Source organism: Salvelinus namaycush, chromosome 15 (genome assembly GCF_016432855.1).
Source record: "Salvelinus namaycush isolate Seneca chromosome 15, SaNama_1.0, whole genome shotgun sequence".
Classification (NCBI taxonomy): domain Eukaryota; kingdom Metazoa; phylum Chordata; class Actinopteri; order Salmoniformes; family Salmonidae; genus Salvelinus; species Salvelinus namaycush.
In genome coordinates, this window is record NC_052321.1 from 17899516 (window position 1) to 17913328 (window position 13813).

Consider the following 13813-nt stretch of genomic DNA (forward strand, 5'->3'; position numbering starts at 1 on the left):
GTGCGTGCTCAGTCCCCTCCTGTACACTCATGACTACACGGCCAGGCATGACTCCAACACCATCATTAAGTTTTCTGATGACAACAGTAGGGAGGTCAGAGACCTGAACGTGTGGTGCAAGGACAACAACGTCTCCCTCAATGTGATCAAGACAAAAGGAGATTATTGTGGACAACAGGAAAAGGAGGACAAAGTATGCCCCCATTCTCATCGACGGGGCTGTAGTGGAGCAGGTTGAGAGCTTCAAGTTCCTTGGCGTCCACATCACCAATAAACTAACATGTTCCAAGCACACCAACAGTCGTGAAGAGGGCACGACAAAACCTATTCCCCCTCAGGAGATTGAAAAGATTTGGCATGGGTCGTCAGATCCTCAAAAGTTTTATAGCTGCACCATCGAGAGCATCCTGACGGGTTGCATCACCGCCTCGTATGGCAACTGCTTGGCCTCCGACTGCAAGGCAAATCAAATTGTATTAGTCACATGCGCCGAATACAGCTGGTGTAGACCTTACAGTGAAATGCTTACTTACGAGCCCCTAACCGACAGAGGGTAGTGCGTACGGCCCAGTACATCACCGGGGCCAACCTTCCTGCCATCCTGGACCTCTATACCAGGTGGTGTCAGAGGAAGGCCATATAAATTGTCAAGGACTCCAGCCACCCTAGTCAGACTGTTCTCTCTGCTACTGCATGGCAAGCGGTACCGGAGCACCAAGTCTAGGTCCAAGAGGCATATCTAAACAGCTTCTACCCCCAAGCCATAAGACTCCTGAACAGCTAATCAAATGGCCTACCCAGACTATTTGCTTTGCCCCCCCCCCCCCCCCCCCCTTACACTGCTGCTACTCTCTGTTATAATCTATACATAGCCACTTTAATAACTCTACCTACATGTACATCATTACCTCAATTACCTTCACACCATTACCTTCACACACGCACATTAACATTGACTCTGTACCAGTACCCCTGTATATAGCCCCGCTATTGTTATTTACTGCTGCTCTTTAATTATGTGTTATTCTTAACTCTTACTTTTTGGGGGGGGGGGGTATTTTCTTAAAACTGCATTGTTGGTTAAGGGCTTGTAAGTAAGCATTTCACTGTAAGGTCTACACCTGTTGTATTTGTGATTTGATTCTGGGAACAGCATTTTATTTAGGATTTGAGAGCTAATGGTAAAAGAGAAAACTACATACAAAAGTGTTAATGAAAAAGCTGAGTAAATAAAGAGTATATTTTCCTATAACATGTGACCACCATGATGAGGCACAAACTCACTGTTTTCCCCTCTTCCGTTTCTTTCTGAAATACCAGTTTTAATAATCACAAAATAAACTATAAAAGTAAAAAATAACTTGCTCTCACTTCTACCAGTTAAGACAAAGGGTGTCAATAATGTACAATATATTTCCAGCAACACATATTTTTTTTTAAATGCCTCAAATATGATAAAACAAGATAAGAAGAATAACAAATCAATAGTTAGTTAGCAATATTGGAAGGTTTTCAGCTCCCACTATTCCAACAGTTTACATGCAGTCAGATTTGTGGATTTAATCGTAGGACCATTATACCCGGAGTGCAGAATTGCTGACCAACAATCTAAATTCTGACAGGTTACTGCAAGGAAGAGAAAAAGGCAAGTGTAGTTTTGAAGAATTGCTGCCACTTTTGCTTTCCTGAGTGGAGTCAAACTAATAAAAAATCTTAGGCCTACATTACAACAACAAGGTAAAGGTCTTATCAAAAAAACAGGCCTATATTTGGGGAAAATAAAATATTATACTGGTACACAAAAACTATCCAAGGTTCACATAAAATAAAATATTGATCTGAGTTCATGCAATGATGATGGCTTGCACCTAGGCAGGTTCCGGGGGCAGAGGTTAGGGGTCAGATGGGCTTGGTGGTGGTGTTGTAGACCAGGCGCTCCGTGTCCTCCCTGGTGTAGACCTGGGAGCCGTTGACGGGTACCCGCTGGCGCTGAGTCTGCTCCTTCTTGCTCTTCATGAAGCAGTAACACAGAACTACCAGCAGTATTATGATGGCCAGGCCAAGCAGTGCAGCTATCACTATGATTCCTGAAAGACGATGGGCATGAAGAGACACACACACACACACCAGTAAGTCAATAACTATATGAAAGGATCCTGCATGTGCAGGGAAGCAAAAACTGGACAGACAGACAATCATATGCAACATTCACAGTGTTTGAGTAAAGTGAGGAGAATGTGCAGGGAAAACACAGCTTCATCATCACAAGATCTTTGTGACCAGCTTTTACCCCCAAGGCCCTTAAACTTGATGGGGTGGAATAATTGGTTTTACTTTATTATTATTATTGTCAGGATGTCTTTTCCATGGAGTCCTGAGGGACAAAAGGCTCCATCTTGCAGAATAAAGAAGAGCTAATTACCTATATGGCCGTCAGTGTCCTGGTATTCATATCGGTTCGTTATTTCAAAGACGTCCTTTTCTGAACACATGGTAAGGATAAGAGACAAGTGAGTTGTTACACACAGCTACAGTATTGTTGATACACACAATGTAGTGGTGCTGACATAGGAAAATACTTTAGCTCTGTAACATTTCATTATTATGATCTCAAAGTGTAATATAACAGTTAGGGATGCACTCTATATCGGTAAGCATATTGGAATCAGCCAATATTAGCTCAAAATGACAACATTGGCTCTATATATAGTTTAATGCCGATATGTAAAACCGATGTCAAAGCTCACATGCATACCTGTATAACGTAGGTAGATGACGTAATGACGCATTCCTAACCTAGCCCACAATGTCTGCTGTGTGGATATATTTTGAAGTTTCAAAGGAAGATGACAAAAAGGGCCAAATGCAACATTTGTGCTGCTATTATTTCCTGAGGGGAGAAAGTGCATCCCCCCCAGACACTCAGCAACTACTTAGAACAAAAGCAGAAAAAAACGAAGCGTACTTTTCCAACAACGAAACAAGTTCAAGTCGAGCACTCACTTGAATGAGTAGGAACATTTCTGCGAGATAACTCAAAGGCGAAATCCATTACCGCCAAGATAATAGAATTCATTGCGGATTGTGGATGTTGGCTTTCACCGACTGGTCGAGCACCTCGAGCTCCGGTACACGGTAAACCAAGTAGGCGCCAATCTACAGATGTTGCCCTACCGGAGTTACACAGTATTGTTGAAACGCACATCCATGAGCTACTTGCTATGGGCGTCACTGCTATTAACTTCACAATTGACATTTGGACCAGCGATGTCAGCCCCATGAGCATGCTGAGTCTGACAGCACAGTGGGTCGGCGAGGATTTAGTTCTGAGGAAAGCCGTATTGCATGCTCAAGAATGTGCTGGTTCTCATACCGCTGCTGCCATTTCAATGACATTTGAGAACATGTTTGAAATCCCCAAGAACAGAATACACGCTGTGCTACGTGATAATGCACGTAACATGACAAAGGCTTTGGGAGAATGTGGGGTCGCCAGTTTGCCATACATGGCACACACGCTGCAACTGGCAGTGAACGAAGGTGTTTTGGCCCAACGCAGCATATCTGACACAGTGGCAACAAGTAGGAAGATAGCGAGTCATTTTAAACACTCACAGCTCGCATACAGCCGCCTGCAAGCAATACAAGAGCAGCTTGGAGTGAAAACGAAAAGGCGTAAGCAAAATGTTTCCACCAGATGGAACATTACTTTTTACATGGAGAGCCTGCTGGAACAAAAACGAGTGCTTGGTGTGTACGCAGCCGACTAGGAGTTACCTGCAACAATCAGTACGAACCAGTGGACTCTCATTGAAAACATGAACACTCCAAGCTCCATTGGAACAACTGACTTGAGAAATAAGCTCATCAACTGCGTCTGCAGCAGACGTGATGCCCTCTGTCATGGCATTGAAACGCCTGCTCAACAAAACTGCCGACAGACCGTGGGGTTAAAACTTGCAAAAGTACTCTACTAGAGGCTGTGAACAAGTGATTCGGTGGCACTCTCTCTGAGCCTCTTTACTGTGTCGCCACCATGCTCAATGCTAGGTCCAAGGACCGCTACTTCGATGCAGACAGGAAACAGGGTTTAGGTAAAATGTTAGACACAGCTGGACAAGATGGACACGGACACAGTGACGTTGCGCACCGAGGAAGAGAGGCCACGGACAGACAGAGCTGAAACTTCACTGCTTGACATGTATAATGAAATCCTGATTGAGAATGAAACGACTGAAGAAATGATCAACGAAACAGCAAGTAAGTGAAAGAAATAGGTTTTGATTATGTTTTACTGGTAATGGGGACATATGTGGTCAGTGTGTGTGTGTGTTTCAACTATTTAACTGTACTAGAATGCTTAAAAGGCCGCATTTTTTAAATATATCGGTATCGTTTTTTTTGGCAAGGAAAATATTGGATATCGGTATTGGCTCAAAATTCCATATCGGTGCATCCCTAATAACAGTGCAACAATTTTGAAAATCAGTTGAAAGTGTTGTAATGGCTAAAGCATGCAAACCTACCTGTTACCAGTTTGCAGGTACTCATACAAGCATCCTCAGTGTCAAATCTGTTCTCATTCCCGTAGCAGCCGCCATAGTTGAAACGGAAGCACTTCTGGTAGACAGGGTTGTAGTACCACTTGGTAAAACTCTCCCGACAGTTTCCTGTTTTGGGGTGCTCCGTGCAGCGAACTGTGGTTGAAAGAACATGTGTGTGAGAGAGATTAGCGTTGGTAAGGAGAGCCAGAGTAGGGGTAGGCACCATATATGACCAGTTAACTCAACAACAAAATCCTAGATTGATCCTGTTATTGTGAACATGTTTCAAAACAGTAAAACTCAACCTTTCTGTTCATCCACAGGAATTTGCAGTAGAATCTGGAAGTTCTCATTCACTGATGAAAGGAAGAAAGCAAGAGTTAAAGGGATACTTCTGGATTTTGGCAATGAAGCAATTTATCTACTTCCCCAGCGTCAGATTAACTCATTGATACCATTTTTATGTCTCTGCATCCAGTATGAAGGATGTTAGAATTGGCTTGCAAAACTACCTCTAACTAACGTTAGCATTAACGCTAGTTACCAATTGCGCTAACGCTAGTTAGCAACTTCCGTCAAACTGCTCGCAGAGAATGGTATCCACAAGTTCATCGGACTCTGGGGAAGTAGATCAAGGGTTTCATTGCCAAAATACCGAAGTATCCCTTGAAGCAACTTCACATGACAACAACTGAGCACCCCAATAGTTTCACTTCATGACTGCACTTGTAATGTAAGGTCAGTGGTAAGGTAAGGCCAATGCAGTGTTGTATGTAAATTAGGGTTGGTTTGCATAGCCTGTACTCACAGTCCTCACAGTTCTCCTCATCTGAGCCGTCGCTGCACTGCTGCTCCTTGTCACACTCCAGGCCTCGGTCAAGGCAGCAGCCGTTGGTGCAGGTGAACTGGCCTGACCCGCAGGGTATTCCACACACCTCTAAAACACAACAACACACACAGGTGAACTGGGGACCTCACACACCTCTAAACATAATACACAGGTGAACAGGGTACTCCACACACCTCTAAACACAACAACACAGAGGTGAGCAGAAGAGGTGAGGTAAAAGTGACTTTTACCCGTAGATTCACCTTATAGGGTACACAAGTAATACAGGTAACTGATAAGTCTCAATAGATATGCATCAGTCAACAGATACGGCAAATATATGTATATTTGAACTATGTCAATGACTGGGGGAGGCATAGCCAAAAAGCTGGAGCTTATAAGTACAGCTACTTTCCATAGTCATACACCTGAGAACAATAAATGAAATGTAAGTCAGTCTTACCTCTAGGGGCTGGAAGTGGTCCAGTTCTACCTCTGTGAATAACTACAAGAAAGGAAACACCAATCAACCAACCAATCGTCTCCAAAAACTGTTCTCAGAAAAACAAAAGGGATCTGTATAATACCTGACACACCATCACAGGCGTTGGCACACTCCTGGAGGGAGAGGTAGTTGTTGAGGTTCTCTCTGCAGCCCCCAAACAGGAACTCCTCACACCTCTCTGAGGCAGCATTGTAGTGCCAGCGGGGGAAGGATCCGCGACAGGGACCCACCTTCTTGGGGACCATGCAGTGATCTGAAGGATTAAGTATCAGAGAGTGGGGACACTGGCGATTAGATAACATTATGTAATAAAACAATACACACAAATATCATGTGATTGTATTTTATGTTGTGGTTCAGTGGTGGAAGCCCAGACAGAATCATATGTAACACTTTTTGGTGAAAAACATTGCTTATAAACTGTTTATTACAGTGCTTATAAACTGCTTACATAATCATAGCTTCAAACAGCTCATTACTTCATGTGCAACGCTTAAAATTATTTTTTCATTTTCTTATAAACATAACTCATAACATAGAAGTTTATAAACATACCTTCAAATAAAATGTTTAAAAAATTGTGTAGAATATTAGAGAGCCAGTCAATATTTTATTTTTTATATCTTTAATTCTGCATTGTTGGAAAAGGACCCGTAAGTAAGCATTTCACCGTTGGTCTACACCTGTTGTTTACAAAGCATGTCACAAATAAAATAGTATTTTTGATTGGACGTGATGTGTCAAATAAAAAAAAGCTAAGTAACTTTCCCTAAAACCAGGCCTACTTCATCCACTGAAAATAAATGTGGATGGTCTGTGGACAGTACATATATTTTGCTGAGAGGGGGTCCATGTTGTCAGGGTATCTTTAATTGTGATTCTACTAGCATTGTTCTTTGTAATTCATCCAGCATTAAGGCATGCAGCCATTTAGCTGTACGTGTTGTGTGACTCAGATCAGGGGTCACTATGCATTGGTCTTTCCACAGAGGAACATTCCTAACACCATTCAGTAGAGACTAGTTAATGGGTAACTGGCTCAATGAATGGTTAATAGTCTCTGCTCAGTCTGTTAAGACATGCTCCAAATTGTATAACTGACTCAGAAATAACTTCAAAGTGTTTGAGTATCAAGAGTCTGCGTTTAGAGTACCATGACATTAAAGGAGTTTGCTTGAGTTTGTGAAACCCAAGCTGAAACCAGACAGACAGGTTAGGGGGGAGGGCCGGGTGGGAAGGAAAGAGGGAGCAGAGTGTGAGGGAGGGAAATCACCACAGCTTTCTTGACTTCCTGTTTCTGCTGATAACCCAGGAAAAGTGTCTATCCATTCCATACACACACATGTAACTGGGCATGGCAGAGAAAACCCTTCCATTGTCTGATTCCTAAGTATTCCCTGTTACCCTATAATGAACAGCCAGGCAGCACTGTTGATCTACCAAGTATAAGCCAGTTTGATAATGAGTTGTCATCCTGTTATGAGCCAATACTGTCATTCTTGGAGGACATATGGGTTTTTCAGTCAGTCACAGCCATGGAGTAAACAGCTACTAGGAAAAGAAGAATACTAAGCTGTTGTCTCTGGTGATTGAGCCCACATATAGATGTCCAAGCTGAGACAAATCTACTTATGAATGTGCTTTCTTAAATCTGGAAATTTTGATTTTGTTCTACGGGAATCAGAGGAGCTTGCCTGGACAGGTCTTTTTGACAGTATTCTCATGCCATGTCACGTGGCATGAAAAATAGATGATTATGATATCAAGTCTTGTTGTAATCAACTCAACTTAAACCAGTACAACCGATAAGAGTCATCAGCAAGCATTTGAAAGTCATAAAAATTAGTTATGAACTTAACATGCCACATGCACTGAGTGCAGAAAACATTCGGAACACCTTCCTAATATTGAGTTGCACCCCCTATTGCCCCCAGAACAGCCTCAATTCATTGGTGCATGGACTCTACAAGGTGTCGAAAGTATTCCACAAGGATGTTGACTCCAATGCATCCCACAGTTGTGTAAAGTTGGCTGGATGTCTTTTGGGTGTTGGACCATTCTTGATATACACGGGAAACAGTTGTGAGTGAAAAACGCAATAGCGTTGCAATTATTGACACACTCAAACCGGTGCGCCTGGCACCTACTACCATACCCTGTTCAAATGCACTTAAATATTTTGTCTTGCCCATTCACACTCAATGGCACACATACACAATCCATGTCTCAATTGACTCAAGGCTTAAAACTCCTTCTTTAACCTGTCTCCTCCCCTTCATCTACAGTACACTGATTGAAGTGGATTTAACAAGTGACATCAATAAGGGATCAAGCGTTCACCTGGATTCACCTGGTCAATCTATGTCATTGAAAGAGTTCCTGATGTTTTGTACACTCAGTGTATACTTGTAATCGGGTATTTCTTTTTCACATCAAAATTCCAATGCAGAGACAGTTCCCTCAGTTTAGAAGGAAAACATTTAAGTGATTTATATTCCTAACATTGCATTCACTTGCATTATGTGTTCAGTGGCCAATATGGTCAGAAGGGCATCAGTCCTTCTCACCTCAATGACAAAGTTTCTCATAGTATTTCCACATGGTCCCTGCTCCAAACATGACAGATCACTCAGATGTAGACCACTTCAAAGATCATTGTCACTTTAGATTGATTTCACACAGGCAACTAACTGTTTATAAGTGCATTGAAATTCAATAAATACAGCATGTCCCTTCACCCTCAAAACAATTGTGTTAAACTGTGTAGCTAGGTGTGCTTTGCAGGTGTTTCACATATACTTTAGTATACTCACTCTCAGACTGCTCAGGGGTAAGCACAAGGACAGTGATCTGGGTTTGGTCGGACTGCCCACTGGAGTCTGTGACGGTCAGTTGGAACTTGTACACTCCTGACGCCAGGTTGGACACGATCACCTGGTCTTTAAATGTAGTTTTCTAGGAGACAAGGGGAGACAAAGAAAGAAAATGTATCAATGTTTTCTAGTGTGGCAGAACATTGAAAATAGAGAAGCTTTAATTGTGATCCTCATCCTCTGGTGTTCCCAGGGTGAGCTGTTCTTCTCATGTATTTTTACACAGTGAAAGAGCAATCACCATTAACTATGATCAGGTAAACGCCCCAAACATCCCAATAAAGCCTGACCAGTGCTCCCTGATGCCCCCGGCATCATCACCCACCTCAATGACAGCGGAGGTGTTCCCTGACACTAGGTGCCACTGGTACGTGACATTATCGTGGTCGTCCTTGCTCTCGTTGCCATTCAGAGTTAAACTTTCCTGGGGCTGCACCACCCTGTCCGGACCTCCATTGGCCTCTGGAGGATGGTCCACTTCACCTGGAAGTTGAATACAACCTTCATCACGTTCAATACAACATATTCATACTGAAAATACATGCAGCTTTAAGATATCCCGTTATGTTAAAGATACATAGATCATATGGCTGGTTCAAATTTGACTAGGTTGAAGTTTTTTGAAGGGTTTTGAGTGTCAACACATTAACAACATAAGGTTCAGGAAATCAATTTGTTTGCTAACTACATCCTGTTGACATACAATATTCACTCAAGTCTGCAATCCATTACTTGACACACAGCACAATACCAATCTCCCCTGTAAGAAGCTTTCTCAGCAGCAATGAGGTGAAAACTGAAACCTCAGACTGTGACAAGGGGCCTTATAATGAGCCATATAATAAGCACTATATTGAGCCATGGCATGTGTGGGTAATGCTCTTCTCTAAGCAGGTGGTTTCATCTCCTATGGAGATCTCCTATTGTGATTCAAACCACAGACAGTCCCAAGTGTAGTGGGTTGCTTTCTCTGCTCATAATAATATAGCTAAATGGTAGGTGTGTTCATGTTACTTTAGAAAGCAGTTCAATGGAGACAAAGTTCATTGGAGACTTAATTAGTTAATTTGATGAGAGTGTCTATGTTGTGATGTTTGAGAGTGATACCTGGGTCTCCAGTTTCAACCTGGACTCAGGGGTAGACATAATATAGTAAATGTAAATCCGGGACACTCCGTATGGTATGTATTAATTTGTGGATGTCCATAATCCATTTCGTATGTTTTACGAATTGAAATTTGTACATGTTACAAATTCCAAAGACCATACCAAATATAACATATCATACTAATTTGAGTATCCCAGTTCCAATTCATCCCAAAGGTGTTCGATAGGGTTGAGGTCAGGCCAGTCAAGTTCTTCCACATCAATCCCCAAAAACTATTTCTGTATTGACTTTGTGCACGGGAGCATTGTCATGCTGAAAAAGGAAAGGGCCTTTCCCAAACTTTTGCCACAAAGTCGGAAGCACAGAATCGTCTAGAATGTCCTTGTATGCTGTAGCATTAAGATTTCCCTTCACTGAAAGTAAGGGGCCTAGCCCGAACCATGAAAAACAGCCCCAGGCCATTATTCCTCCTCCACCAAACTTTACAGTTGGCACTATGCAGTCGGGCAGGTAGCGTTCTCCTGGCATCCACCAAACCCATCGCGTGAAGCGTGATTCATCACTCCAGAGAACGTGTTTCCACTGCTCCAGAGTCCAATGGCGGTGAGCTTTACAACACTCTAGCCGACGCTTGGCATTGTGATCTTAGGCTTGTGTGCGGCTGTTCGGCCATGGAAACCCATTTCATTAAGCTCCTTGACAAACAGTTATTGTGCTGATGTTGCTTAAAGAGGCAGTTTGGAACTCAGTAGTGAGTGTTGCAACTGAGGAAAGATGATTTTTACACACTACAGCACTCGGCAGTCCCGTTCTGTGAGATTGTGTGGCCTACCACTTTGTGGCTGAGCCGTTGTTGCTCCTAGATGTTTCCACTTCACAATAACAGCACTTACAGTTGACCGGGGCAGCTCTAGCAGGGCAAAAAATTGAAGAACTGACTTGTTGGAAAGGTGGCATCCTATGACGGTGCCACATTGAAAGTCACTGAGCTCTTCAGTACGGGCCATTCTACTGCCAATGTTCAAATGTTTGTCTATGGAGATTGCATGGCTGTGTGCTCGATTTTATACACCTGTCAGCAACGGGTGTGGCTTAAATAGCCGAATCCACATACTGTTGCCCATGTAGTGCATCTTCTGACCAGGGGGAGTTTTCTTGAGAGTCCTGACGCTTTTGGAAGCATAAGGAAAGTGTCTTTCATACCAGCAAGAAATACTTTTCAAATAACTAAAAGGTTAATTTCTTAAACACCTTTTTAGGGTTAGTGTACCAACACCACCATATTTCCATGTTACTTTGTGTATTTACAGAAGACAGAGGGACCACCTGTGTGTGTACCTGACGGCCACCAGAAACGTGTTGTCACAGGCTGCAACTGTGATAAAGACAGTTTAAACAGTGCAGTAAGTGAATATTTAGCATTTGTGAAATTATGATGTGATATGAAAGTAAAGCTTTTATGTTCCTTGAACCGTATCGAATTTGAGAATAGACTCACGTTTATATGGAGTATTTGGCTGTTTTGGTTGCCAGAGCCAGTCTACCTCTGAAAATAGTATGTAAGGTCCTTGGACCTAAACGTAATGGTAAGCCCTTTAAGGGTACATATTGGGCAGTCAGAGATCAGTCTGCCTGTTTTACCTGGGAGGTTTTTTGTGGCCAGATCACTTTCATAAACCGCGTCTCTGATGTAGTTCAGGAATCCCTTCTTCCTGACAAATCGGCAGACGTACTTCTGCTTGTATAGACAGTCAAAGAGAAAGCATGACTTGATCATGCCCTCACCGGACCCATTCTCCATGAAAGCGACATTACACTTGGGATCTTTGCAGCACGAGCGTATACAGTCCTTGGTGCTCTCAACCTTCGGTTTAATGATGAAAGTCGCACCGTATTTCACCGAGTCATCCGTATCGAGAACGAAATCTTCTCTGCCCTTTTCGAAACTGTCCAAACACTGTTCCCCTAAAGGCTGGGCCTCCGCGCGCCCCAGGAAAACAATAAAGCACACCAAAGCGCCCAATAACAATCCAATTGGGAGAGTAGTCATTCTACAAAACTGTCCAGGAAAACTATTTCCCACAAAATATAGGATAATCCAACAGATGACCTGAAAACAGAGCGATATATAGTAAACGTCAAATAACATACCATGGAATGCATTAATTAAATATACATTATCATTCAAATAAATAGTCGTAACATGATCTAAATAACATACAAAACACGATGCAGTCTATCTTTATACTATACACACACACACCAATCAATTGTATAGAAACGTTCAGGACTTTTGTATATCGCAGTGTCTCTCTGTTCCTCTGATTTCAAAGGTAAGAATTACGTCAAACATATAAATAATCAAGATCCAACTCTTCTGTAACTTTATAGATTCATATTTGTTCAAAACAGCACTAGTAATTAACACATGTCACCTGTAAATTCTGTATCTGTCGTCGATTATAAAAGAAACAACTGAATATCTTTACAATTCACAGGTGTGTCACTCTCTCTCTTCGGATACCTGTTACATACAGGAAGTGAAATTCTACTCCCATCTACCCAAAGAGGTGACCGGAGGCGCAAAGCACATTGGCACTCCCATTTCGAGTTGTATCGGAGTAGAAGAAGACTTCACCAAACATGGGAATAATGAGTTGCTTGAATCTGTAGAGTAACGTATATTTCATTGGTTATCTACATTTCCCAATTCGTTATTATTTATAGGAGGGGACATTAACATTACTATAGATAATTAAACTGATAGATGGCCCACCTACGAATCAGAATTTGGGTTAAATACTTTATATGGATACGTTTGATCTTACTGACATATAGAGAGAGATGTTTCCGTCTGACAGATCATTCACTTGGAGTAATAAGACAGGTTCCAGACAGTCCAGAATAGATTTAGGGTTTATATCGAAATGTGTCCAGGCTGTGTAAGGGCTATTTGACCAAGGAGAGTGATGGAGTGCTGCCTCAGATGGCCTGGCCTCCACAATCACCCAACCTCAACCCAATTTTGATGGTTTGGGATGAGTTGGACCGCAGAGTGAAGGAAAAGCAGCCAACAAGTGCTCAGCATATGTGGGAACTCCTTCGAGACTGTTGGAAAAGAATTCCTCATGAAGCTGGTTGAGAGAATGCCAAGAGTGTGCAAAGCTGTCATCAAGTTAAAGGGTAGCTACTTTGAAGAAACTAATATATAAAATATTTTTTGATTTTGATTTGTGTTTTGATTTGTTTAACACTTTTTTGGTTACTACATGATTCCATGTGTTATTTCATAGTTTTGATGTCTTCACTATTATTCTACAATGTAGAAAAATAGTAAAAATAAAGAAAACCCCTTGAATGAGTAGGTATGTCCAAACGTTTCACTGGTACTGTATATACAGTGGCAAGAAAAAGTATGTGAACCCTTATCTGGATTTCTGCATAAATTGGTCATAAAATTAGATCTGATCTTCATCTAAGTCACAACAGGCAAACAAAGTCTGCTTAAAATAATAACACACAAATTATTGCATTTTTCTTGTCTATATTGAATACATCATTTAAACATTCACAGTGTAGGTTGGAAAAAGTATGTGAACCGCTAGGCTAGTGAGTTCTCCAAAAGCTAATTGGAGTCAGGAGTAAGCTAACCTGGAGTGCAATCATTGAGACGAGATTGGAGATGTTGGTTAGAGCTGCCCTGCCCTATAAAAAACACTCACTAAATTAGAGTTCTGTTCAGAAGAAGAATTGCGTTTAACAAGATAGATCTCAGAAGACCCAATATGAAGAATTATTGACTTGCATGAAACTGGAAAGGGTAAAAAAAAAAGTATCTCTAAAAGCCTTGATGTTCATCAGTACACGGTAAGACAAATTGTCTATAAATAGGGAAAGTTCAGCACTGTTGCTACTTTCCCTAGGAGTGCCCGTCCTGCAAAGATGACTGCAAGA

The 13813-nt window shown here is 41.9% G+C and overlaps 1 protein-coding gene across 2 annotated transcripts; it reads right to left on the minus strand.

The window, feature by feature from the left end:
- Positions 1–1142: 1142 nt before the first annotated feature.
- LOC120060252 (kunitz-type protease inhibitor 1-like) lies at positions 1143–12386 on the minus strand. 2 transcript variants are annotated; one of them, XM_039009424.1, is made up of 11 exons: positions 12295–12386; positions 11501–11969; positions 9077–9234; positions 8692–8833; positions 5961–6131; positions 5837–5878; positions 5353–5481; positions 4850–4900; positions 4527–4697; positions 2423–2482; positions 1143–2087 (listed from the first exon to the last, which is right to left on the minus strand). In XM_039009424.1, exons 2-11 carry the CDS (start codon positions 11907–11909, stop codon positions 1900–1902), a joined length of 1521 nt encoding a protein of 506 aa, XP_038865352.1. In that variant the 5' UTR covers positions 11910–11969; positions 12295–12386; the 3' UTR covers positions 1143–1899. The 2 variants fall into 2 exon arrangements, with proteins under 2 accessions (XP_038865352.1, XP_038865354.1); XM_039009426.1 differs by lacking the exon at positions 4850–4900.
- Between the last annotated feature and the right edge of the window lie 1427 nt (positions 12387–13813).